Source organism: Anomalospiza imberbis, chromosome 5, assembly GCF_031753505.1.
Source record: "Anomalospiza imberbis isolate Cuckoo-Finch-1a 21T00152 chromosome 5, ASM3175350v1, whole genome shotgun sequence".
In the NCBI taxonomy this organism is placed as follows: Eukaryota; Metazoa; Chordata; class Aves; order Passeriformes; family Viduidae; genus Anomalospiza; species Anomalospiza imberbis.
The window spans coordinates 60,895,915-60,921,209 of record NC_089685.1 but is presented as its reverse complement, the minus strand read 5'-3'; the positions used below and the strand labels follow the sequence as shown (position 1 = coordinate 60,921,209).

Sequence of the window (25,295 nt, the reverse complement as noted above, 5' to 3'; positions counted from 1 at the left end):
TCTTGGTACAACTTGGAGCAATGACTGCTCTCTGCAGCACACAGTGCCAGCACGGCTGCAGCTTGGGCCTCTTGGTGCCGACAGCCTGTGCTTACATCGTGTGTTTCGAAGCTGATGTCAGGGGCCTGGCTTAGAAGCACCTAAGGGCTCTTCCCCATCACACTTATCTCCAACTGCAGGAACTGGAGTTCTTTACTTTGGGATGCCTGTGCCAGAGCAGATCCTGGACCCTGGTGAAGCATCCTGGAGCCTCCAAAGCTGGGCAGCATCTGGCTCTTGCTCCACAGGACCCTCTGTCCCTTCCAGCTCACACTACACTGGCCTCCAGCCTTTTCTGCAGTCCTGCTCCCAGAGCTCTCAACAGCACCTCCACTGGCTCCTTTGCACATGCAGCCCCCATCTCCCAGAAGCCCCCAAATTGTTCCCCGGCATGGGCTGTGCTCCTATACGCCCATATAGGTCTGATACATCCTGGCTGCTCCCCCTGCCTCAGCTGGCTTTCAGAAGTGCTCTGGGGCTTGCTGTGCTCACCTGGCCCACAAACACCTCAGGGTCTGGGGGGTAGCCCCAGCTTTGCGCCCATCTGTTGGTAGGTGCCTCATAGACCTCTGTCTGTCCACATTAGGGTTTATGTGCGTGCTTCCTTACTTGTGTGGATTTGCAGGTGCTTCACCCAAGGGGCATCCCCACTCCTGAGGGGCGTGGGCTGAGGAGCCCTGAACACTGTGGGGCCTTCCTGATGGACCCCCGCTTGACATCCGCTGCCAGCGCGATGGGACCCAGCACCCTCGTTTGATCATGCCCATGCGGGGCTACCCTGCTGCGGGCGGCTGCCGTGGGTGGGCTGTTGCTCCACTCTGAGCAGGAACCTTTAGCGGGGTCGCGGTCCCCAAATCCGAGCCCGTGTGTGTATGTGTGTGTGTGTGTGCGTGCTCCGCTCTCCGGAGCGGAGCGACGGCGACTGGGATGGCGTCGGGAGCGGCGGCGGTTGCGCCTTTAACGTCGGGAGGAGGAGGCGGAGGAGGAGGAGGGCCGGGGCTGCGTTGGGTGACATCAGTGGGTTTGGCTCCGGGGCTCAATGGAAACTGGGTGAGCGCCGGGCTGCGCCGAGCACACGCCGGCTGGAGGGGACGGCGAGCGGGCGGGAGGCGGCAGGCTGCGCCGCGCCGCGCCGAGCCGAGCGAAGGAGGGACGCGCCGGGCACGGCCGCCACCAGCCCTCCCCAATCCTCCGTCATCCTCCCCGCCGCGGCCGCCTGGCCCCCTGACAGCCGGCGGAGCAGCATCCCCACACGGCCCCCTTCCCGTCAGGGTGGGTATGGGGGGCGCCCGCCCGCATCTTGGGGCGCAAACCCCGGGGGAAAGGCGGCCCCTCCGGCTCTTTGTGTGCGCGGAGGGAGGGGGAGGGGGCGGGGGAGGGGAGGGCAGGGCGCGATGCGCCGGGCCGGGGGGGCGCGGGGGACAAAAGCCCCTTTGTGGGGCCGCGGGGAGGGGGTCGCCCCCTCCGCCACCGGCAGATTTTGGGGGGGGGGGGTTCCCCCTTCTCCCCGTTCTCCGCCTGCCGGGGCCCTGCCTGGCTGCCGGCGGGGCCGGGCGGGGAGGGGGGTGCCGTGTGTTCTCGGCGGGGGTCTGCGGGGGTCCCGGCGGGGGGCCGCCCCCCGGGGGATTAAGCCCCCCACCCCTTCCGTTCACTGATGCGCCTGGTCTCCCTCCCCGGCCCCCCTCATCGCCTCTTCGGGGGAGAAGGGGTGTCTGCGTTTGGGGGGATTGTGGGGTCGATATTTCCTCTCGTGGGGGGCGGTAGGGCCGGGGGTCGATGGCCGAGTCCGGATGCGAGTGGGGAGACGAGGAGAAGTTCAGCGCCGTTCCCGGGGGTGGCAGCTTTTTGTTACCTACCCGGAAAAATAACAGCCCGGGTACGGCTGTCTTCGCGTAGTGTTTGCCTGTAGGGGGTGGGGGTGTAAGGGACACATTTATTATTATATTTTTTTGGCGTGTGTCCCCCCTTTCCTGTTTTCCTGTTGTGGCTATTTCTTCCTCAAATGTAGTTCAAATGCTCTGTGCTTGGGGTTTCTTTTCTCCCCCAATCTTATTTGCTGGTCTCCTTTCTGTAAGTGTCTAAGGGTCTGGAGGGGATTGATGTTTTGCATTTCAGTCACAATGTATTTTTTTTCTTTTTTCCTTCACATTTTTAAGCCAGGTCAAATTACTGGTTTCCCAGCCTATCCTTTTTTCCCTTCAAACAACCCCCCCGCCCCCCCAAAAAAAAAGAAAAAAGCCGTGTAAAGCCTTAATGGTCTATGGGTAAAGCAGCCCCCACTCCCTACACTTCCACTGAAAGCCGGAGCAGTGCTGGGATCGGCAGCCTCCATTATGGAGCCGTGGGTTTGGTTTTGTATGGCTTTTGCTAGACAGGGCATCTTCTCATTCCCGACCCCCTCGGGTGGGACAGAGGTGTCCCTCCTGTCCCCCAGCCCCTCTTGATGGTCCCCCCCAATATGGTCTGTGCATCGTTGGTCGCCATCGTTGCTGGCACAGCAATGTGATATCAACTCTTACCGTGTGTTTATATAATGGCCTTTGTGCCTGTACGTGGGTATTTTATATTATATAAAAGGGGCTGGTGCAAAATGGTGTGTGTGAGGAAGCAGTGCTGGCGGCTGGATGGTATTATTATTTTTTTTGAGGCTGTGTAGTATTGGATATTCACGTATGCAAACGCTCATGCAGAGCACACTCTCGCTCTGAGGTTGTATGTGTGTTAATCCCTTATGGAAAACTAAATGGTTTAACTAAATGATTGCCCTGCAGCCCCTGGGAATGCTGCCTTGGCTGTAGAGTGCAGGAAGGGTGGCAGGGCTGGGGGGGGGTTAAGGCTGGTGGGGGGAGGTGGGAAGGAGGGATGGCTTTTTAAATTTTACATGTACAAATAATACATAGAGGGGTGATACAAATTTCACATGTAAGAATGTGTATTTTGTGGATACAATTTTCTTTCTTCTTGTAACAGTAGACCTGAAGATGAGAAGATAAAGGGCAGAAGCTGTAGATGGTGGTGGGGGTATGTGTGTGAAATGGAAACAAATGGGATAGATATTTGAACTCCTGGAGCAGTTGTTGAGGGGGTGGGATGTGTGTGTCCTGCCCTCTTACCAGAAATCCAGGCTCTTGCTCTCTGGCTATCCTCTGCCCAGGTTTTCTACTCACACTTGTGTATGTATGTGTGTTGGGGGGGAGATAAGGCAAAATGACAGCTGTTCGAGACCATGATTTTTTTTACTCCATTATCCTGCTTCCCGCTTCCACCCCCGCGCCCTGGAGCATTTTTTAGATTCCCCTTTGGAGCCTGTTGCTTAATCAGCTACAAGGGCTGCTGCCTCGTTGTGTGAGAAACCCTTCTTAACCTGGCTCCTTCCTGTCCCAGAAGGGTGGGTCCGAATTTAGGTTTGGGACTGTGGTGTTGCAGAGCAGTACCTGCTGTGTCCCACCGGGCCCTCTTGCCTGGTCTCTGCCGTGTGCTCGCCCCAGCTGGGAATTGGACTCAAGTGGAAGTGTTCGGGGTTCACAGGCCTGGGTGAAGGAAGGAGGATCGAGAGCTGTCTTCTTGACAGTGGTGTGACGGGTTCCTGGGGACACAGACCTTTGATCACTTATTGGACTAGGAGTGTAAGCAAGTCAGATGTATGTTAATGTGGTTATACAGAACAGCAGGCAGCGGATAAAAATCACGTCTGTTTGCTGCGCCCTCACCCAGGTACGCCTGCCTCCTGGTTCAGTTCCCAAGGCTCTGCCTACATTCCTGGTAGTAAGAAAGTCAGAAATAGCCACAGGGTTTTGTAGACTTCAGATGCACAGAAACCCACATGCATAAGCAAATACTAGGTGAGGGGACTCCACCTCTGAGTGTTTTGTGTGTGGTTTCTGATGACTGGAGCTCTGCTTTCAGGGTTCACAATGTCCCCTGAATGCCTTGATAGGATTATTTCCCTGTACATCTCCGCAGCCCGTCCATTCTTCTTTCTGTAATCCCATCTCCTGGGGCAGGAGAAGCAGCTCTGCGTTTATAGTATGCCCAGAATCCTGTGGCTGGGATTTTTTTTTTTTTGTACTTCTGCCTCACAAGGGCATTTCTCCCTTCTTTCCTACAATGATGCTTCCTTCCCACCAAGCTCCAGTGAGGGAAAGTTCCTCTTGTGAAAACATGAATCATTCCTCACCTTTCCTGTCCCCAGCAGGCTCTGTGTCTGCATTTTGTACGCTAATAATGTGGCATTGCATAAATTAGGACTGTGGCAAATCCTTCTAAAAGGAGACATGTTGTCTGTCTCAGGAAGAGATGTGGTTCCTAGAATAAGTTGGTGGCCATAGAAGAGGCAAGGGAAAGGGGGCTGTTAAGATGGGAACTGCTGGAGCTGTGTTTGGCCAAAGTGTTTGCAGCAGAAGTTGAGTTTGGCAGAGAGAACAAACTCTGTGGCTGTGGTCCTTCCACCTAGTTGGTTTTCTGTGGAAGGTGAGTAGGCTGAGCCTGGGCATGTTGATAGGGTATATGAGGTCAAAGGGTTAGCTAATCATCTCAGGTAAAGGGATGAGGAAAGGCCTGAGCTGCTAAAAACAAACAGCTGGCACACCTAGTAGGCAAGAGAGTTGGAGAGGCTCGGGTAGACCAAAGGAGGTGGTGATCCCATCAGCAGAAGAGTGTGGAGATGAGCAAGGGGTGTTCCTAGCCAGTGTGTGCCTGGCAGGGTTCAGTTCAGCGAGATGTCTCCTCTCTGTGCCAGCCCCTGCTTAGGAGAGATGGAGTCGCTTGCTCCTGGCAGTCTGTCTGTCCCTCGCAGCCCTTGGGTCCTGTGCTTCACCACCACTACAACTGAGGTGTTGGAGTAGGGCTGGGTCAGAGGTAAGCTCCTCACAGGGTTTATTATTCCTGACCCTTCTGGTGTCTCACAAGGTACTTCTGTCCCAGTGCCAGGTATTGTAAGGTACACGAAGCAGTTCCTCTTTACAGTAGTGTGGCATGATCATGCACTGAAACCTTCTTAGAAGGGGTTTCCTGAACCCCTCTCTAGTCTCTGAGCAAAAAGAGGGGAAGAGGTTCGATCATGCTTCATTCTAATAATGGAAACATGGGAAAAACAAGCTTGAGAGTGTTCTGGTCCTGCAGTGTTTCTTGCTCATGCTGTCTCTGGAAATTCAGGAGATCAGGAGAGGTGATAGAAGCCATGTAGAAAATGAAGTATTTCAAGATTTAAAACTACTCAACCCCTGGGTGAAGTGGGGAGGTCTCTTCCGCAGTCTTATATGATTCACTTCCTGTTTCTGCTCTGACACTGCTCTTTCTGTGCCTCTTTTCTTAGCACGACTGAACCATGGAGCTTCGAGTGGGAAACAAATACCGGCTGGGCAGAAAGATTGGCAGTGGTTCGTTTGGAGACATTTACCTAGGTGAGTGTGAGAGTCTGTCTCAATTGGTTGGTTTTCTCAATTGCATCATTGTTTTGGGGTTGTTTTTCTTGCCTGTTGGTGTTTGTGGGCATCATGTAAGGTTGGAAGGGGTGGAGAAGAGAAAAAACTAATGGAATACTGCTAGTGGCTGCTGGCCTTCTCATGGCAAAGAAAGGGGGTGAACTTAGCTTTGCCTTACCACATACTGAAGACACAGTGCTGGTTGATCAGACTGATTTAGATTTGGACCGTTTGGGGCATATTTGTCATACACCCTATTCCAGCATTCTCACTTCCTTTTCTTGAGCTTGGGTGTGTGTGGGTATAAACTCTGTTCACGGAGCATGTGGTGGAAAGGGAGGACATAGCTATTCCTTCAAGGATAGAAGGAATACCGTTTTGGGAATACTGGTAGTGGAAGAGGTGGTCCAGGACCTGTAAGAGAAAGGTGTGAGACCAGGAGGTGTAAAACAGGTCAGAGAGCCTGGCCTGGTTGAAGTCCTGGGGCTCAGATCTGTTAGATCTGTAATGGGATTTAATGTCTGGAATGACCTGAGCTGGAAGCTCAGTGGACAGAGCCCATGAGGTGCTGGGTTTCCTGATACCACAGCAGGTCACCTGGGTAGAAGTTCTTCCAAGTCAGTGTGCTGATGTGTAGATATGTTCCCTGATGCTTGCCTGCTCATGTTTTTATTGGCTCAAACCATGTGGGGCCAGAGTGGCGAGACTACCCAGCAGCCTGCTCGATCCCTCCATCAGGGTTGGCGTTACCTGTCTCTGGTTCTCACCACTGTCTGTTCTGCTGTGGTCTTGCAGGCCAGCAGAAGGGCTGCCCTCTGCTTTGGTTTCCGCACCCTTTGGGTACTTGCAGGTGGTCATCATGTGCTCCTTGACTGTTAATTTTGCTTCCCAGTACATCCACCACTCCTCACTTTTGCTGGTCCTTCAATTTTTCCTAGTTTCTTCATCTGCTGAGCAGCTTGGAGCCAGCACTGCTTTTGAGGTGTGGCATTTTCAGTGCCTGGCAGTGGAGGACTACCCTCAGTGATCTGTAATGTGATGCCTCTGCATAGGCTGCCTTGGGTCTCCTTGGCTTTCCCCATCACCAACACTATCAGGTTACAGAACTGGCCTTAACGCACTGTCAGCTGTATCATAGGAGAGCTCTTCTAGGATCTCCAGCATCTTCCCATCCCTCCCCAAATCCCTTTTGTTAAATACCTCCAGTTCAGATTACGTTTTCTCGTGATTGTAAATCACCGTCTATTTTCAACCTCTGTTTTTTTATCTCCAGTTCCCTCTTGCTTTATTATTCTCTCTTGATTGGTGTTGGCAGCCCCTCTTGATTAAGTGTCCTGTGGGAATCATCAGTAACAGGCTTTGTTGCCACCTTTATCCAGAACATGAACAAAGGTGATAAATAGTGGATCTGGGATCCCAGTTCCACTGTGTGCTGCTTTTACTGCAGCCTGTTCCTGTATGCTGCTCCTCTGTAGGCCTCCAACAAGTTAGTGTCTTAGGTGACAGTACTTTTAATTCCCAGTGCTAGGATTCAGGGGTGATAGCTCAGACACAGCATTTTCCACCCATGCTAGGGCTTGAAGCGTTCCAGACCCTCTCTAGGATAGTGTAAATTGTCAGGATCTTGCTAAACATCTGGGGTACACGTAGGGAGAGAAAGGAGGTACTGAATGGAAAGGCCTGATCTTGTATTGCTCTGTACCATGTAACAGATCATCCACCTGTGCAAATCAGGTATGGAAAACAGCCCCTGGTGAGGGGGTTGTGCCTGCCTTGCCTGTCACCAAACAGAGGAAGCCCAGTGCCCCGGTGTGGTGAGGACAGCAGGATTCAACCAAGTTACTTGAATGCAGTATCAAAGCCCTTGTGATGTTCCTTGAGGTGCAAGCCAGCATGTTTTGAAGCAGTGATAGCGAGACTTCATGGAGCCTGGGTGACTCCCCAGCCTGGAGGGATTGGGCATGTAGTCTGTGGTGGTGCGTCTGGAGGACGCTTGTGCTCTGCTGTGCTCTCACGCCTGCTCTGCAGACAGAAGGACTCATTCACGAGGACTTCTCTCCTGCACCAGGTTCACCTCGTCGTTCTCTCCTTTGATAGTGGTGTGGACACAGAGCAGGGCTTGTCTGTCTCTGAGGATTAGCAGGGGCTGTATGGTTTATCCTTCTCTTCCAGGGTGTTACTACCTTCACGTGCTCTGTAACCAATGGGTGCTGCATGCTGTCCTCTTTGGGGTTTGTTTTAGGTTTTTTGTCTGTCAGAAGGAAACTTGGATTTTTACATGGGTAGACACAAAGGATGGACTGTGTTAATCCTTAGCTGGGTCTTGAAGCACATTCCTTCCATGCCCTACATTGAGGGATAGATGTGCTAGGTGGAATATTCTCCCCCCATTGGTTTGAGAGGGTGGGAAATGAGACCAGGCTGCCCATGAGCCTTGGCCAGCCCATTTATCTCTAGAAATGCTCGTTCAGAAGAGCAAAACCCAGTCTGCAGAGGAATTGCCGAGACCTTTGGGCCGCTGGAGGGGGAGGTGCTTTGTCACAGGTGCTGGCCAAGAGGCGGGGCAGGGTTGCTGGACGTGTAGGGATCGTTTGGCCGGGATGCACACTGGTGGTGGAGAGGAGCTGGGCAGACAAAGCATGCTGGGACCTGAGCTGGCTGGGGACAGTTCCTGGTGGCAGGCTCCTCCCTTGCTGGGAGGGGAGTGCCTTCCCTTTGTTTCCTGGCTTGTTAACTCTCTCTCGCCCTATCTGCCTTCATCCATCTGTTCCCAGCCCTCCATTCTTCCCTCGGCAGACTGTAGAGAGGGGCACAGGCGGTGGGGAGTGCGGGGCCTCTGCCTGTTGCCCCCGATGCTCAGGGAGGGCGGTGTTTATTGTATCAGACATGCAGTCAGGATTCCACTCTGAAAAGATCCTGTTCAGCCGGTGACATCCTCTGTCCCCGGGGCCCGTTTCAAAGAGCTTGTGATGAATGAGTTGAATTTGTGCAGCCCCCACAGCGGAGCGAGACTGGGGGAGGATGTTAGGAATTATCCCCCATCCTACATTCAGTCTCTCAAGTGGCTGAAGCTAGCAGACTCTGCTGTATTTGTCTGAAACACAGTGCTTTCCAGTCTGTAAAGAGAGCACAGAACTGTTGCTTTTGTACTTGTAGCTTTAAAAAAGATGGTGGTCGAAGCACGGAACAAAGGATCAGAAAGACTCCTGCCCTTAAATTCCCTCCTCGCTAGTGGTGGTCTCGATCTAGGTGGATCTCTAGCCAAGAAATAGTACAGGGAGCAACTTGTAGACATGGTGAGGTTTGGAGAGGGAACAAGCCTAAAGAGTTCAGACAGTGACCCCCTGAGCAAAGAATAGGTCAGATTGGTCCAGAGACAATAATGATTAGAGGGATGAAGCACCTCTATTATGAGGAAAGGCTGAGAGAATTGAGATTGTTCAGCCTTGGAGAAGAGAAGGCTTTGGGGTGACCTACTTCCAGCCTTCCCTCCCTGAAGAAAGCCTACAAGAAAGCCTGGGAGAGACTTTTTGCAAGGGCACATAGTGATAGGATGAGGGGAATGAGTTTAAATCAAAAAAGGTTTAGATTAGATATTAAGAAGAAATTCTTTGCTATGAGGGTGGTGGGAAACTGGAAAAGGTACCCCAGCGAAGTTGTGGATGCCTCATCCCTGGAAGTGTTCAAGGCCGGGTTGGATGGGGCTCTGAGCAACCTGGTCTAGTGAAAGGTGTCCCTCATGGCAGGGTGTTGGAACTAGGTGATCCTTAAGGTCCCTTCCAACCCAAACCATCCTCTGAGTCTACTTGTGCTCTTCTAGGCCACAGGGTTGTTTCTTCTTTGTCTAAGTAACACCTGTGTTTGGGCTGTGGAGACTGGGGCTGAAGGCCATCTGAGCATGTGAATCACATAAACACATTTTGAAGAATCTGAGTCTTCTTGATGCCTACCCCTGCCTTCCCTTCATGTGCCCACAGATAACACTCCCTACCTGCAGACAGCCCAGTAGGTGCATGCATCTCCATGTTTCTGAACACCCAGGGTAATATGGAGATGAAAACTCATTCATGTTTCCCCCGTTCATGTTCTGGAATCAGGTTCATTCAAAATGCTAATGCTGCAAAAAGTCAGAGAGACTCATCATTGCTTGTGTTTCAGAAAATGTATTGGGAGAGGGAAAAATTCTCCCTTGTCTCTGGGAGCAGACAAGGGAGCTGCTTCAGAGGATTTGGAGGAAAGTCTTCACAAAGGCAGGGGAAAGAGACAAGGGAGGGAAGTGTTCTTATGTTTTTTGGATGTCCTGGGTGTTTCCATGCTAAATGAGAGCCGGTGGTTGAACACTAATTTAAAAGGTGGAAGGATACTAGTCCCTCTTCTTACTCTTTTCCTCCTTGCACCACCTGGTGCTTTTAACAAGGGTCCTCTGGTGGAGTGAAGGGAATGTACGGACTTGTTTTTCTGGCCACCAGTTTTTAAGCAGAAAATGCCAGAATTTTTTCAAAAGTGAGCATTGGACAAATGTTTCTACCTCTCAGGATGGCTTTTCCCCTTTCCCTTCTCCTGGATCCTGCATTAAAATCTGTATTAAATTAATCCCATTGCTCCTCCTTCCCCTCCCTCAGAGCACCCTAAATAATTCCTCTCCCTCCTTAGTGTTTACAGCCTTCAAATATTTGTAGACTGTTGTCATGTCCCATTCTTCCTCCCCACCCTTCTTAGTTGTATCTCTTGTCTATGTTACATATTTAGCTCTTTTAATCTTCCTTAGTAAATCAATCCCTCTAGGCCCGGATCGTTTTTGTTGCTCTCTTACAAATTCCTAGCAGCTTGTCTGCCTCAACCCAGCACTGCAGCATTTAGATCATGTGTTTTTGCTAGCAGGCAGCTCTTGGCTAACTTTGTGTACAAGCCAGAACTCTTCAGCTGGAGATGGATCTCTTTCAGATCCATGGGGAGAAGCAATCCAGTTGTGTGAACATTTCCTTCTTTTCTTTGGTTCCTGGCTCTGGAGGTGGTGTGTGAAAGAGGATAAATGAAGAGATTTATGTGCAGCGTGTCCTTGTGGACTCTTAAAGTCTTATCATGGAGTTCAGGAGGCACAAATTAGCCAGACCTAGCAAAACTAACTATGGGATATCTGCAAAACATCACCTTTGACTCCAGCTCATGTTTGGCACGCATGTTCTGGAGTAGATTATTTTATGACGGTGTTCATAAGCTGCTCGTGATCAGGGCTACTCTCTGATTTAAGTGCAATTTCTAATAGTTCCAGATACGAGGGCGGGCTTGTCAGAGTGTGTGAAGCGGGCATGGCGGAGGAGGAGAAAAGCAAGTCTTGAGTGTCATTCCCGTGACCCGTGTACAGATATTCCTCCTTCCATTTTAGGATGATGTGAAACATCTGGAATCCTTTCAGCTAGTACAAGAAAAGGAGCAGCCTGTTCCTCTTTGACAGTGCACTTTGGGACCAGAGTGCTGGCTTTTGCAGCTGGCAGCTCAGTTGTTTTCAGGGAGAAGTGTGTGGGGTAGCGGTTTAGTGTCATTGCAAAGTATCTAGCAATACCTTCAACAAAGGTGTCCAGGCAGCTTAATTCAGGACTGGATTCTGCTTATTTCTTCATGCTTCTAATTTGTGATACAGCAAATGTTTCTGTGTTGGCAAAAGATAAAGGCATTATTAAAACCCTCAGGAGAGGGAGAAGCTGGGGATTTAGAAATTGTCTGTATTGAGCAGGTCAGTGCTGTGGAGAAAAGAGAGAGAGCTGTCATGTTAGTAATGTCTCCTCCTGAACTAATTGGCTGTATTGAAATTATGTAACTGAGGTAACCAGTAATTTTTCTGGGGAAGAGATACTCCCTATCACTGCCTGAGGGACTGCTTGGGTTCAGGGGCTAGGTTTATGATCAGAGGAAGCTACAACTTCCACTCAGGAAGGTTTAGGTACTGTTGATATGTGCAGATTGACCTTTCAAAGTCTGTCACTTTTTGAGATAACAAGGCAGTTCGTGTGTAGGATTGTTGTTCTAGACTGCCTTCAGGATCAGCCCAGGTTTCCTATTCGTGTGCCTCTCTCTGGCTTGCGTTTACAAATGGCAGTATGTAAGTTCAACGTATGAAGTTGAAGTGGCTGAAACTCATATCTATCATAGAAAATAAATTTCAGGGCAAATCTCAAGGTCTTGGCATCTTTACATCTTTAAATCTTTAAGGCCTTGTTAAAAGTGTTTAACTTCAGCAGAAGCTTGTGCAATCTTCATTTCACTCTCATTCCTATGCAGGAGCCAATATTGCAACTGGTGAAGAGGTGGCCATCAAACTGGAATGTGTCAAAACCAAGCATCCCCAGCTTCACATTGAAAGCAAGTTCTACAAGATGATGCAGGGAGGAGGTGAGATGGGGAGGAAAGGATGGGGCCGGGGGAGTGGTTGGAGAAGGAAATTATTCTGGAGAGCTTTAGAAAAGAAATGATTTGGTGTTACACATGATCTTCTCAGCAGGGGATTCAACATCTATTCTCTCTGTTCCCTGGGTTTAATCTTTTTCTTTCCCCAGTGGGTATCCCCTCCATTAAATGGTGTGGAGCAGAGGGGGACTACAATGTGATGGTGATGGAACTCTTGGGGCCCAGCCTGGAAGATCTCTTCAACTTCTGTTCCCGCAAATTTAGTCTCAAGACAGTTCTGCTGCTGGCAGACCAGATGGTAAGTTTCCTCTGAAGCATTTGTGCCTACTCTCCTTTTCCATGCCTTTTCCCCCCACACACTCCCCTCCCATCCCCTCTGCTTAAGAACTGCTGTATCTGAGGCATTCTTCATTTAGCACAAGTGGCTGCCAGCTTTCTATTTCTTGATGAAGTTTGGGGGCCTGGAACCTAGGCACTGGTGGCATTTCCTTTTCTCCATCCCTCCTTCCTTTGCCTGCTGCTCGCCTCCTGTTAGTGTTGCACACATAGATACTTTTGCCTGTGTGATGAATTATTGGCACCTATTTTAATTCCACTGCTCATGCCCTGGGTTCAAGACCCTTAGCTCTTCTGGACAGACCCATTCCTTTCCTGGCCCAGCTAAGTTCCAACGTTGACAGCTATCAATGCTGCAGCTCAAAGTTTTAGTCCCTATAGACTTGCTTCCCATCTTTCCTTGTGATGTTAATGGCGATCTTCCCAGAGTGAGGACTGGGCTGGGCTGCAGGGTTAAATTCCATCTCCAGATCCTGCAGCGTCCAGAGGGTGTCATTTCCTTGGCTGTCATCACTGATACTCAATGTAAAGTGTCCTTTTCTTGCTCTGACGGGCCAGTGTCTTGGACAGGGTACTATTTTTAACAGATGCAGTTAAAATAAGTTTGTTTCTTGCTTGTCTCACTATTTATTTATTTGTTTATCTATCCCTCCTGCAGATCAGCCGTATTGAGTACATTCATTCCAAGAACTTCATCCATCGGGATGTGAAGCCAGACAACTTCCTTATGGGCCTTGGCAAAAAGGGCAACCTAGTATACATCATTGATTTTGGCTTGGCCAAGAAGTACCGAGACGCCCGGACCCACCAGCACATCCCTTATCGGGAAAACAAGAATCTGACTGGCACAGCCCGTTATGCCTCTATCAACACCCACCTGGGAATTGGTGAGCCTGCTGTTGCCTCTTGGTGGGGCTTTCCAGGGGAGGTTGTATGTCCCCAGAAGGAGGGGGTTGGGTTCTTGGCCTCACTCTGCTGCTGACCTGCCTTGAGATGGTGGGCAAATAACTTAAACGATACGCCTGTGTTACTTCTGCTGCTGTGGTGGCATTCTGAGCTCCTGAAGACAGAAATCGTCTCCTGATCTGTGTGTGTGCACTGCTCAGTGCAGGGGGCCCTGTTGAGCATCAAGGCTGTGACCTCCCTGACTGTGCTCCTACTAAATCTGCCTTTGCACAATTTTTTCAGGCTGATTAGATGTGTAAAGGAGACATCCACAAGCACTGAGCCTTTAGGAATATGTGCAGTTGAAACCTGTCTTTTTGACTCTTGAGTGCCTTCCTCAGTGATTGTTCTGTAGCTGTCAGAGCTGGAAGATAGAGGCCCACTGCAATATGGTGTTACCTACCACTGAGGATGGAGATGTGCTGGAAATACACAAGAAGCTGAAATGAGGGGAGGCTTCTTGCTGCCTGGGCACCCCTGTTCTGTGATTGAGGATTGGCTGTCACAGGCCTTCAAAATACACACATGTCTGTGAGCTACACAAATCCAGTGAGGCAACTTCAGGGAAGTAGGGTTCTGTCCTTAATGTGTGTGGTTAGTATTGAAGGGATGAAACTAGGCTGGAAAAGAATGCTGGGTGTTCAGCCGGGTCTTACACTGGTGTAAAAACCATCATCCCAGATTTTGTAAACCATCATCCCAAAACCATCATCCCAGGTTTTGTAAAAGCCTTGTGCCGCTTAGTAGCCACCATGCTTAAACCTCCTGAAGTCACCCAAACTCTTGTCCTGGGGGTCAGCCCCCGGTGGCTGTGAGGAAAATATTTGAAAACCTCTTGCAGTTTTTATCTTCTGTTTTCTGCCCAAAAACTTCTTTCCAGCATTTGTCCTCCTTTCTCTGCTAAATTTAAGCTAAACTTTGTTCACAGTGTGCGGCTTCCTTAGTTACTGTAGGGTCCATTTGGAGCAGGCTGACTTGGTTCTGCTATTGACTGGCAGCTCTTAAAGAGCAGAAACACAGAAGCTGTCTTGCCTTTTGGACCCAGGGAAGTATCTGCTGTGCTTGCAGATTGTTTATATCTCTGGGAGGCCCTTCTTCTCAAGTGTATAACCTAACCTGGGAATTTGAAAATCAGAGCAAGGCACTCAAACCTTTCAAACTAACAGCTTCCACAGGATTTCATGTCCTCATTCTTCCTGCATTCTCCCCTCTTGCAGATATTACTCAGATATCTGAAGTCAATACTTGCCCTGCAGAAAATAAAGCAGTTTTTCCCACTGTCTTCCTTGCTTAATACTATATAACTTTAGATGGAGAATGCTTTATTTATATCAAAATGGGGAGTGTTGTGTGTTGAGAGTGGGCTGTAATCTCCTGACCTCTTCCATGTTATAAAAATAGTTCTCTTAGAGCTTTCTGAGTTGGCCTTCTGTATTTTGGCTTGACCTGCATATATATAACTGACTCTCCATTGAATTCTCAGTCAAGATTTCCACAGCCATGGTAACTGCCACAAGGAGACATGCACAAAATAATTCTCACTACTATGTCTGTCGATTCTTTTGTGTGTGCCTGCTCTGCCCGAACCCATCACGAGAGGCTAAATGTCTGCTTGTGGCTTTTGAACGACTTCATTATTCATTCCACCCCAACTTAGCCCTTTACTACTGGTGCTTGGCTTGTGTGTCAGGATGAACAAACAAGGTCTAAACAGTAATCCAAGGGCAAATTGCATATGCCATCGGTCTGAGTACAGCCGCCTCTGTCTCCATGCCCTTTGATTTGGGAGAGGCTGGGTGTGAGTTACTCTGCGCAACAGGTCTTGGTGTATTATCTCCACGTTGCCGATAGTTGCCCTGAACGGCATAAAGGTTACATGACTCGCCTGGAGGAAAGGGGGTGGGGGTGTTTGGGTTTCAGCTGGAGTTCCTGTTTCTCAAGACCTTGCCACAGGGTATATGACAGAGATATTTGTGAGTTAGCAGCATTGCCATGGGAACCAGCACTCTGAATTTTGTGACTTTTCAGAGACTAAATTCTCTGTCTTAACGTTACGTTAATGCGGTCTAGGGAGAGGGAAGGAACCAGGTGCCGGGGTATTTGTGTGACAGGAATAGCAAATGAATAAATGCCTTTATTTGAATTTGCAAGCTAAGGGTTGGGCATTCCGATGTCTGGAGGAAACACATTCTTTTCCTGGTGACTGGGGAAAAAGTAGGAGGCAAAACCGGGGAGGGTTCCACAGCTGGAGACTTGCCGTTGGGGGAGTCATTGGACTGTGCAGGCTTTGGTTCACGCATTCCAGTCAATTTTCACATGCTCTAGGGATGAGAGTCCCTTGCACGCACTGTAGCCTGTAATGTCTGAAATAGATGCCCGGGGTGCCCATGAGACAGTCTTAGAAGAAGCCTGATGGTCTCTGTCTGGGTGACAGAGAGGGTGGGGGGCAGTGCCTTCCCAAATGAATATCGTAGATGGTATCGGTGTAGGCTGTGCAGATCATAAGTCCTCCTGCTCATCCTGCCCTCTGTCACCCGTTCCAGATTCTTGTGTGTTTTTAAAGGCTGTTGCCATGCAGTGGGGAGAGAAAGGGGAACTAGTCCAGCATGTGCAAGATCAGATCTGACTATGTAATCAGGGAAACATTGCTTGGTTAAGCCTGCCTGCAGCTGGGCTGGCTCCAAGGAAGACAGCTGATTTCTAGGGAGTTCTGCATAGGAGCAGCATCACTTCGGTAGGATCAGAGTGGAGGAAAACACTCTTTGGACAGGGGGACCAGGAAACAGTTTAGGCTGCAAAGAAACACATTTTGTCATGAACTTTGTGTCCAAGGCAACCAGTCCTCAGTCTTCAGTCTTTGCCCAAGCATGTCTTGTCCTGTCCTGCCACTCACCCCTGACTTGGCTTCTGAGGACCCTGCTTTGGAAAGGGAGTGAAGGTGTGGGCTGGCTGGGAACCTCGCTGGGGGTGGGAGGGAACTGGCAGGAGACTGCTTCGAGAGTGGGTTGGGTTTGGGCGGACATGCTGGGTTGTGTGGGAAGGTGACCCTGTGTTTTCTATTGGAAGGGCTTTTGGGAAGGAGGGAGGAAAGGATGAGTGTCTTATGGAAAAGACATTTTTCATAAAATAGGCTTTCAAAAAAACCCCCCCATTGCAAGAGAGTTGCGATAAAATGGAGAGAGGAAGTATGGTGTGGTATCACAGGTCATGACTGTAATCCTGTTTCTGGACTGACTTGCTCAGCGGATGCATTCACGTCACTTGTAATTTTCTTTCTCTTTTCAAACTCCAAAGTGAGATTTTTTTTTCCTGTGGCCCAGGGATGCTGTGAGAGTTAGTCACTGATTGTCACGTTTCTAAAAGTGGAAAGTAGTAACACTAAATAATGTTTCCTTGGTGTGTAGAGGTAGAGTTTTATTTCTAACTCTTTGCTGTTTAATGTTATCTAGTATCCTGACCCTGCAAAAAAATAATTAAATTTTGGGAGATGTGTAATAATAACTATAGATGAAACAAATAAATGGGATGTAGGAACTGTTGTCCTTTACCCTCCTCCAAGGTTTAATTCGGATCTTGTACATAGGGTTACACACAACAGACTGCTACAATGTTTTGATGCAGCTGCACAGCTGTGACCCCTCGTGTTGATAATTCAGGCTCATCACAGGTGTGAGTCTCACTGAAGTTGTTTGAGTGGGCTACAATGCCCACGTGTAAGTGAGGTGCTAAACATCGGGAGTGCAGTGCTGTCAAACACTTGTCATTCGGCATTTTAATAATTAGGTGTTGTGCTTGCAGTTGTTTTTCCTTGATCATATTGCTGTGTTAAGACACAGTTAAGGTGTGTTTGCATGCACGTAATGGATACTAGTTAGCTTCCCAATTTGGTTTTTAACCCCTCTCATTGCCTTCAGTGAGGGCTCATAGCATCCCCCACTGACTTGAGGTTCCCTAATCTCAAGTCTCTAATTCTGGCCTTCCCTAAAGTGGTAGGACTGTGACCAGTCATCTCTTTGCAGAATGTATCCTGTTCTGGATGGCACTGGTGGCTGTGCTCAAAAGTGCTGTGCTTCACGCAAGTGGAGGTGTGTTATTCAGCCTGCCCTAAGCAGTTTGGAGTTCCAGCAGGAGTTTGGAGGCGACATCCTGATTTATTCCTGAAAGGCTGATTTGCTTGTTCAGTAGGTTTCTCTGGTTCCTGCCCTGCCTTTCCCTACTCGTCTGAGGGGAACCACCACGCTCTAGTCAGGAAGCCACAGCTAGAGGTGTTAAAGCTACAGCATGGATAAGTCAAGGGCTGGCAAGACTGCAGGACTGAGGTTATCCTTGTCTCCTGTGCTTTCAAGCCCTGGATGTGTGTTCTGACTCCATTTCCACATGCCTCCTGTCTAAGGATGTAGGTCATTAGCCAATATTGTTTAGTTTTGTTTATTTGATATGTATGGTGAGTAATCGCAGCCCTCTGAGAGTACACATATCCCAACCTTAGGCTAAATGCAAAACTGGGTTTCTTTTCTCTGCTCCTGTCATAGCATCTAAGTATCTCCCAGACAGTCATGTAATTATCTTTGGCAGTAGCCTGATAAGATTAGGAAGTATTAGCCCCTTTAAAGTGGGCAACTTGAGATAGTAAGTTAGTGAGGTCAAAAAATGCTGTAATTTCTGCATGCTCAAAGTAAGACACTTCAGGAATCTGCAGGGTTGCTTTCTCCTCCACCATCTTGGAATGTGGCATTTTTGTGGTGTTTCACGTGCTTTGACCCAAATGATCTCTCCTATCAGTTATGAAGTGATGAGACCCTCCTTTTCTTCTGCAACCACAGTACTTTTCTTTCCCCCTCAACAGTTTTAACTTGCCAGGCTCTCAGTTTTCAAAACAACTAGGAGGTTGTGAGAGACATTCACAAGGAAGAAGGAGCCTTGTAACCCACAGCTTGTGTTGTTACATGAGGATATGTGTATTTGTGACCTGCTACAGCTACTCTTTTGTCATGATTCAGCTCAGCTAACAGAAAAAGGGATAGCTGTAGTGATCTACTGGCCTTTGAATGGGGCAGGTGGTAGCATGTATCTGATACTGACAGCTCACAGACTAGTATATAATCTGCAACATCTTCCAGGATGTGACACTGAATCCAGCAAAATGTGCTGTAGTAAATTAACCTAATAGATGAAGCTCTTTAGTCTTTCCTCTATCCCTGTGCTCTCCCTTAAGCCATATTTTGCCTGCCTCTTTTCTGTGTCAGTTGTTCTTCTGGAGATGTAAAGTACTTTCTCCAAAGTGTTTATTTTATTTGGGAGGGAAACAAGAACAAGACAATCTTGGCAAGATTTATAGATGAATTTGCAAGCAATGTCGGAGGAGTTGGGAGGAGTTAACCAGGCAATATTTGCTGTTGTTGAGATTCTGCATCAAATCCTTCTTGAGCTAGCTTGAAACTTTAAAATGGCTTGGCTGTTCCAGAGAACAATGTGAAATGTTGGGTTTTTTTTGTGAGCCAGTTTCTTTTGTTTCATAAGTAAGCATCTAAAGATGGGTCCTTCCAATGGCATCTTAAGGGCAGCCCCTGGTCTGAGTAGAGTTGGTAGTGATGCCAGTTATATAGTCATTCCCCATTTGGAGGGGAATTTTTTCTTCAAAGTATGCCCCTTTCCTCCACAGCTTGAAAAATGTCACCAAGCTGGAAAGACATCTTCACACATTACATGTTAGGCTTCTACTATCAACAAAGTTGTTTACTACAGGAAGGGGTCCCTAGTTCCTTGTTTCTGCCCTGCTTAAAGACTATCAGCAGTTTAAATTAGAAGATGTATTTGAAAGGGCTGTGTTGGACTTACTTCTGTTAGCTTTGTCTATCTGTGACTACCTCTGTCATGACTAATCCCTGGACTGAAGAATCATTCTGGGTGGGGAAGTGTAGGTGCCCTTCCTCTGGGACTGGGAAGAGCAAAGTAGGCAGGGTTGCTGCAGCAGTTCTTGCCCTGTGAAATTCTTGTGTGAATTAAGGCTTGTCCAAGTGAGGAGGTAGTCAGAGTCATTAGTTATGAAGTGGGTTGGGCTGTATGGGGAGAGGACCACCTTAACTCTTCTACTATGACCATCATCACAGGAATTTGCTATGGAATGTCTTCTACAAGTTTGACTATCTGTAGAAATCTACCAGAAAAGAGAAAGGGTTGTTGCGTTCAGTGTTCACTTCTAAAGCTATGTGATTGCCAAAGCAGTTTTGTTTGCTGCTCACTCCTTGCCCCTTTGTAACTTCTCACAGAACAAAGTCGCCGTGATGACCTGGAGAGCCTGGGTTATGTGCTCATGTATTTCAACCTGGGCTCGCTGCCCTGGCAGGGCCTCAAGGCTGCCACCAAGCGCCAAAAGTACGAGAGGATCAGCGAGAAAAAGATGTCAACGCCCATCGAGGTGCTCTGCAAAGGGTACCCTTGTAAGTGCTCTCATCTTGATGGCTATCTTGTCTGCTGCTTGGCTTGTTCACCTGCTGAAAGCCCCTGGAATTCTGAATCCTAAAGGGCAGTGCCCAATACCCCAGACCAGCATGTGCTGCTGACACCGGTGATAAAAAGGATAACAGAGCGGTCGCGGTACAGTTCAGGTTCAGAAGTGGGAAATGTGTTTTTGTGGACAGTCAAACCTTCGATAGTAAGGGCGTGAGAGTGCTGAGAGGAGGGATCTTTAGGACCTGGTGAGCATTTTAAAGGGGGGTGGGCATTGAGCTGAGAGGGTATGCTGATGGTGCTGAAATTTTACTGTTTAATGAGGAGTCTCAGGAATAACCAGGCATTAAAGTGGCAAATGTAGTTCTTTGTAGGTAAACATGGAGTAATGTATGTGAGAACAGAGAGAAGTCTTGCTCCTCAAGTCACGTGCACAGTAGTAGGCTCTGGCTGACCAGTGCCACTCACCAATGAACTGTTGCAATTACAATTGATGGTTCTGTGAGAACATCAACTTTGTTCTCAGTGGCTGCTGAGGAAAGGGAGCGTTGGAATTACTAGGAAAGAAGCCCAAACAGCATGCATAAACCCGTGGCCCACTTGCACCTTGCATGCACTGTGTAGGTCTGGTCCATTCCACTATTTCACAAAGGATATGGTATAACTGAGGAAAGGGCCAAAAGCGTGACCAGAGGTGAGTTGATTTCTGCCCAAGTAATGAGTTTGCTGGAAAAAGAGGTTGATAGAGAGATGGTAGAAGTCTACTCTCTGCCTATGCCTACAGAAATTTGGATGGGAGCTGATTATTTGGTGGCCCCAGTTTTTGTATTGGAAGAGAAACAATGCTGGTTTCTGCCAGCTTCAAAACAAAAGGATCTGGTTCTTCACACAGTGACAGTGTGGAGACCTGTGGAACTCCTTCCCAGAAGATGTTGTGGATACTTAAATCTTACAGGAGTTGGAGGAGAGATGGCACAAGTATGTGGAAGAGAGATCGTGAGGATTACTAAATAGTTAGGAACTACATCCACATCAGGAAGTTCATGGAGCTGAAAGTAGGTGCTGGGCTAATGTCGGTGGAAGTGTCAGATGTGTCTGCCCCACTCTCATCTACTTCTGACCACTGTGTACAACAGGCTGGTGAGCTAGGAGGACTTCTGTTCTGAGTTGAACTTCCCAAAACTCGTCTCCAGCTCTTCTTTAGGCCTGCATTCCTACTGTCCTTCAACAGGCACTGTGACTTGCTAGGTCTTGCTTGGAGAAGCCGACAGAAAGAGATGCATAATATTTTCTCTGGTAAAAAGAGAGATGGGGTCCTTTTGGTGGCCAAAGCACTGCCACCAGCAGGCTCAGTCCATGTTACACGGCTCCGTGTTTGTGCTGTCCTGGTCCAGCAAGCCGCTGTCGAAAGGCTGCAGCGGCTCCTTGGTGGGAGCAGGGAGGTTGGATGGCAAACCACAGCCATCAGCTGTTCTCTGCTCTCTCCAGCTGAGTTCTCGACATACCTCAACTTCTGCCGTTCACTGAGGTTTGATGATAAACCTGACTACTCGTACCTGCGGCAACTCTTCCGCAACCTCTTCCACCGCCAAGGCTTCTCCTATGACTACGTCTTTGACTGGAACATGCTTAAATTTGTGAGTGTGTTTGGCAAAAGGGCTGGACCGGGGTTGGTTTATATCATGGAGATGGGGGAGGAAGGTTGGAATCTGCCTGCTGTCTGTGCTTAGGCCTGGTGAACAGCCTGAGCAAAGGGACCAGGCAGAGTGAAAAAGAGGCAGAGTTGTTTGGTGTATAACTAACTGGGGGTATAGTTACTGTTGTATTAGTGTGTCTGATGGAGCACTTGTGTCAGTAGATCTGTAGCTAGAGGGAGGTAGAGATAATTTTTCAGGAGAGAATTGTATTTGGAGCTGGAGCACAGATGTAGGTTGCAATAACAGCTGTAGTTCATATGCTTTCTTATCTGTTTTGTTTTGGAGTAGAATGAGGTCCTTTCTTGGTGTGGTGGAAGATGGTGGGGGGAGTTTTGGGGGTGGAGCTCCACTTCCTTGGCATGATGGAGCACCATGTGTTTTCTGTCTGGGACTGCTGCTGTCTCTCCTGCCTGACAGCCGTGTGTGGCGTGGGGGTTTCTCTACTCAGGGAGCAGCCCGGAACCCTGAGGATATGGATCGGGAGCGGCGAGAGCACGAGAGGGAGGAGAGGATGGGGCAACTCCGAGGGTCAGCCACGCGAGCGCTGCCCCCTGGCCCACCTGCCGGAGCCACTGCCAACCGTCTTCGCAATGTCACCGAGCCCATGGCCTCCACCCCCACCTCCCGAATCCAGCAGTCCGGTGAGGGGGGTGGGAGAGCTGGGGGAGGGTGCCACCCCTGTTGTTGGCTGGAAACCAAAGCTATTGACTGATATTCTTGTCTCGACATTTCTCTGCCCCAACAGGCAACACGTCCCCCAGAGCAATCTCAAGAGTGGACCGGGAGCGGAAGGTCAGCATGAGGTTACACCGAGGAGCTCCTGCCAACGTCTCCTCGTCTGACCTCACAGGGCGGCAAGAAGTGTCACGGATTTCAGCATCACAGGTGAGTTCCTGCTGCAGTGTTCCTGGCCTTGGCCTGGATGTCCCAGAAGGTCTGCAGGCCCCAGAGCAGTTTTTGCCTGATTTGCTGGAGCTGATATGAGCTGGAAGAGCTTCTGGTGTGGTGAGGGGAGTGGTACCAAGTTACACCCTTGCTCTTCTGTTATGTATTTCTGGAGGCCATGCTGAGTACTGCTATTTTAGCTCTCTGCCTTGCTTGGAATAAGCCATCATCTTACTGTCTTCCAGACCACAGTGGTTTGGAGAAGCAAAGCAGTAAACTCTTGGGAGGGAGGGTGTCTTGAGAGAAACATGCAATCTCTCTGTTTTGGTGCCGTTTTTGCTTTTTATTTTCCTCTCCAGCCCTTAGCAACTCTTTCTTTTGTAGACAAGTGTGCCATTTGATCACCTTGGGAAGTGAGGAGCAATTGCCACTGGACCAGTGTTTGCTTAGGTGAGCCTGTACTCATGCCTGGGAACCCCTGAGGAGGGAATTGCTGGGGAAAAAAGCGCCTTAAGTTAAGACTTTGTTGTTGTGGGGGATTGGTATATTTCCTTTCCTTTCACCTTACTTTGAGATGTCTTTTGGCCTCAGAGGGAAGAATAAGGTTGGCTGCCAAAACTTTGAGGAACAGATTGTCTTAGGTGCAAAGGTAGCTTCCAGTTCTCCAGGAGGATAGGAAGGGTGGACCAGGTGCTGGGCTGGGGAGCCATTTCCTTAGTTCCTCATGAATGTTTTTCTGGCAGTGTGACAGTGTTGGGGTGGAGGGTGCTGAGCAGGTAATCAAGTGCGCAAGACCTTGTACAGCTACTGAGTGCCTCTTGTAGAGGAAATGACAGTAGCTGGGCAAGGTAACTCTGAGGGGAGGCAGGAGTGTAGAAGAAAGGGCTGATTTGATTTGTTACACTCCAACTGGCAATGGAAGTGCTGGGAAGAGCCTTTACTCCTAACATCTCTTGCCTTTTTCTCTCTTTTGAATTCTCTTTTTAGTGTCTTCACTGTATTTTTCTTTTAAAAAACAAAAAACCCAAAAAACAAACAAAAACCTTAAAAAAAAAGACAAAAAAAAACCAAACAAAAAAACCCAACAGAATTTCTTTTTGCCAACGATGAGGAGTCGAGCTGTGCCCCCACGCTGGTGTGAGCCGTTTCCAGAGGACCGCCTGTCCCTGGTGTGAGCGCCTCCGAGGAACTGTCGACGACGTGGGAGCCGTGTGGGAACACCTGCGCTGCTCCCCAGCCCCTATCGCTGCCCCCACTGGCTACCCTCAGTTCCCTCTCCTGACTCTCTGCTCCTGGTTTTGATTTCTCTGGTTTTGGTTTTTTTTCTTCTTCTTGGCCATCCTCTCCTGCTTTAATTTTTCTTTTTAATATTGTTTTCAAATCGTATGGTTTCAAGCCATATAAATTTAAACTTTGCTCTCCTTTTTTTCTGAGGGCAGGGATTGGTGGTGGGTGAGGTATTTTTTTGGTATTTTTTGTTTTGTTCTTTTCAGGAGCCTTGCGGGCCAGGAGGGAATCAGATTCCAGCCACACTTGATGGTAGAAGTCTGATTTTTATTATTATAACAGAATTTATTTTCTCAAGCATTAGACACATTTTAAGCTGTGAGGGGAATTGTGGCAACAGCCTAATCATTGACTCGGGCTTCCTTTCCTTGGGTGGCTTCTCTGCGGTTTCTTTTTTGGCTGTTGGGAGAAGTGCCAGCCTTCCCTGATCCAACTGGTCCTCACACACTGAGGGATCTCTTTGGAGAGGCACCCGGTCCCATGGAGGATGGGATTGTTGGGGCTGAAATACAGGGAGAAATATACTTCTCATCCCTGCAGTGGGGTCCTTTTTTTTTTTTTTTGTCTGGCTGTGCGTGTTTTTCTATTTTTATTTTTTAATTAAAACTTGTTTTAATTCCTACGGAGAGAGTGTGGGACTTGAGGAGAAGAGAGGGGCGCACAGAAACTGGAGTTTGGAGCTCTTTCAGAGCGATGGTTCTTGCTCTCTCCTCATGCAAGCCCAAGTAAGATCCACCAATACATGCACAATCCCCTCCTGCCCTCTCCCACCCGTCTCCCCCCCCTTTTCCCCCCCACTTTAGTTGTTTTTAAATATAATTTAGGAATACTCAAGCTGCTTTGTGGCACTTGGGGCTTTGAAACACAATGATCACCACTGCGACCTATGGCCTGTAGCAGACACACTGTCACTGTAGTGTGGAGCCGATGGGTTGTTGGCAGGGCGGGGAGGGTGGGGTTAGTCTTTGTTTTGTTTGTTTTTACCCTTTCTATTTAACACTTTATTTTTCCTCCCTGTTTTTTTCCTAATTTATTTACCCCTCTTACTGTCTCTCTCTTTTTTTTAATTAAAGAGCAAAACTTTTTATTACTTTGTAATTTAAAAAAACAAAAAAAAAACCTGAAGAACTTTGGGGGGGATTTTGTACTTTTTTCCTGTGTAAATATTGGACTTTTTTGAGCTTTATCGTGGTTGTTAATTTGAAGTAATAAAGTAGAAAATGATAAAGTGACGCCAGCATCTGTCATTTCTTCTTTTAATGGCCCTGGCATCTTTGCTGGGAGTCACATCTTACACACAGGAGGCATGGTCTTGCAGCTGAACCTGTCTCTGAATTCCAGGAACAAGTTTGATCAGAATTACTGGAAAAAAGGGCACAGGACTGGAGCGCCTAAAAATAAACCTGAGCTGATCTCTGCAGTTGCAGCCTTGGAACAGGCGAGAGTTATGTGAAATCTGATTCAGGATCTCTTGGTTCCTGGATCTGAGCCTCTGGCGTCCCATGTGTCTGGCCTTGAGGAGGAGAGAGGGATGGGCCTTTCCACGCCCTTGGCTTTGGGTGCGCGCTGACTTCAACAGAGGTGGACCCTGGATTTTGTGGTTTTTGTTTCTTCAAACTTAAGTCCTGAAGGAGAGGGGCACGGAGCACTTGACAACAGCACAGTGCCTGATGCAAACAGACCGAACTCAGTGACGTGGCACCTGCTGCTTTAGTGTGTGCGGTGGTGTGCTTTGTTTGGGTTTCTCCTCCTTTGGTTGTCTGGCCAGTCTGGCAGTAAAATACTACATTTTAATACTGATTTATTTCTAAATTGCTGCTCCTGTAGT

At 48.6% G+C, this 25,295-nt stretch overlaps 1 protein-coding gene across 5 annotated transcripts; it reads left to right on the top strand.

Moving 5' to 3' along the window:
* The first annotated feature begins 972 nt into the window (after positions 1-972).
* Positions 973-24,699, top strand: CSNK1E (casein kinase 1 epsilon). Of its 5 annotated transcripts, none has more exons than XM_068191240.1 (11): positions 973-1,089; positions 5,354-5,441; positions 11,742-11,852; positions 12,017-12,165; positions 12,862-13,090; positions 19,418-19,588; positions 21,087-21,235; positions 21,744-21,936; positions 22,041-22,180; positions 22,565-22,630; positions 23,168-24,699. In XM_068191240.1, the coding sequence occupies exons 2-10, from the start codon at positions 5,366-5,368 to the stop codon at positions 22,595-22,597; spliced, it is 1,251 nt and encodes a 416-aa protein (XP_068047341.1). In that variant the 5' UTR covers positions 973-1,089; positions 5,354-5,365; the 3' UTR covers positions 22,598-22,630; positions 23,168-24,699. The 5 variants fall into 5 exon arrangements, with proteins under 5 accessions (XP_068047341.1, XP_068047345.1, XP_068047344.1 ...); XM_068191243.1 differs by lacking the exon at positions 973-1,089 and adding an exon at positions 1,099-1,311 and having other exon boundaries at positions 23,292-24,699; XM_068191242.1 differs by lacking the exon at positions 973-1,089 and adding an exon at positions 1,099-1,311 and having other exon boundaries at positions 23,269-24,699.
* Positions 24,700-25,295: the final 596 nt, after the last annotated feature.

Coding starts and splice junctions, on each gene's coding strand:
- CSNK1E (XM_068191240.1), top strand. CDS start 5,366: ATGGAGCTTCGAGTGGGAAACAAATACCGGCTGGGCAGAAAGATTGGC. Junction 13,091..19,417: donor CAACACCCACCTGGGAATTG/GTGAGCCTGCTG, acceptor AACTTCTCACAG/AACAAAGTCGCCGTGATGAC. Junction 21,937..22,040: donor CTCCCGAATCCAGCAGTCCG/GTGAGGGGGGTG, acceptor CTGCCCCAACAG/GCAACACGTCCCCCAGAGCA.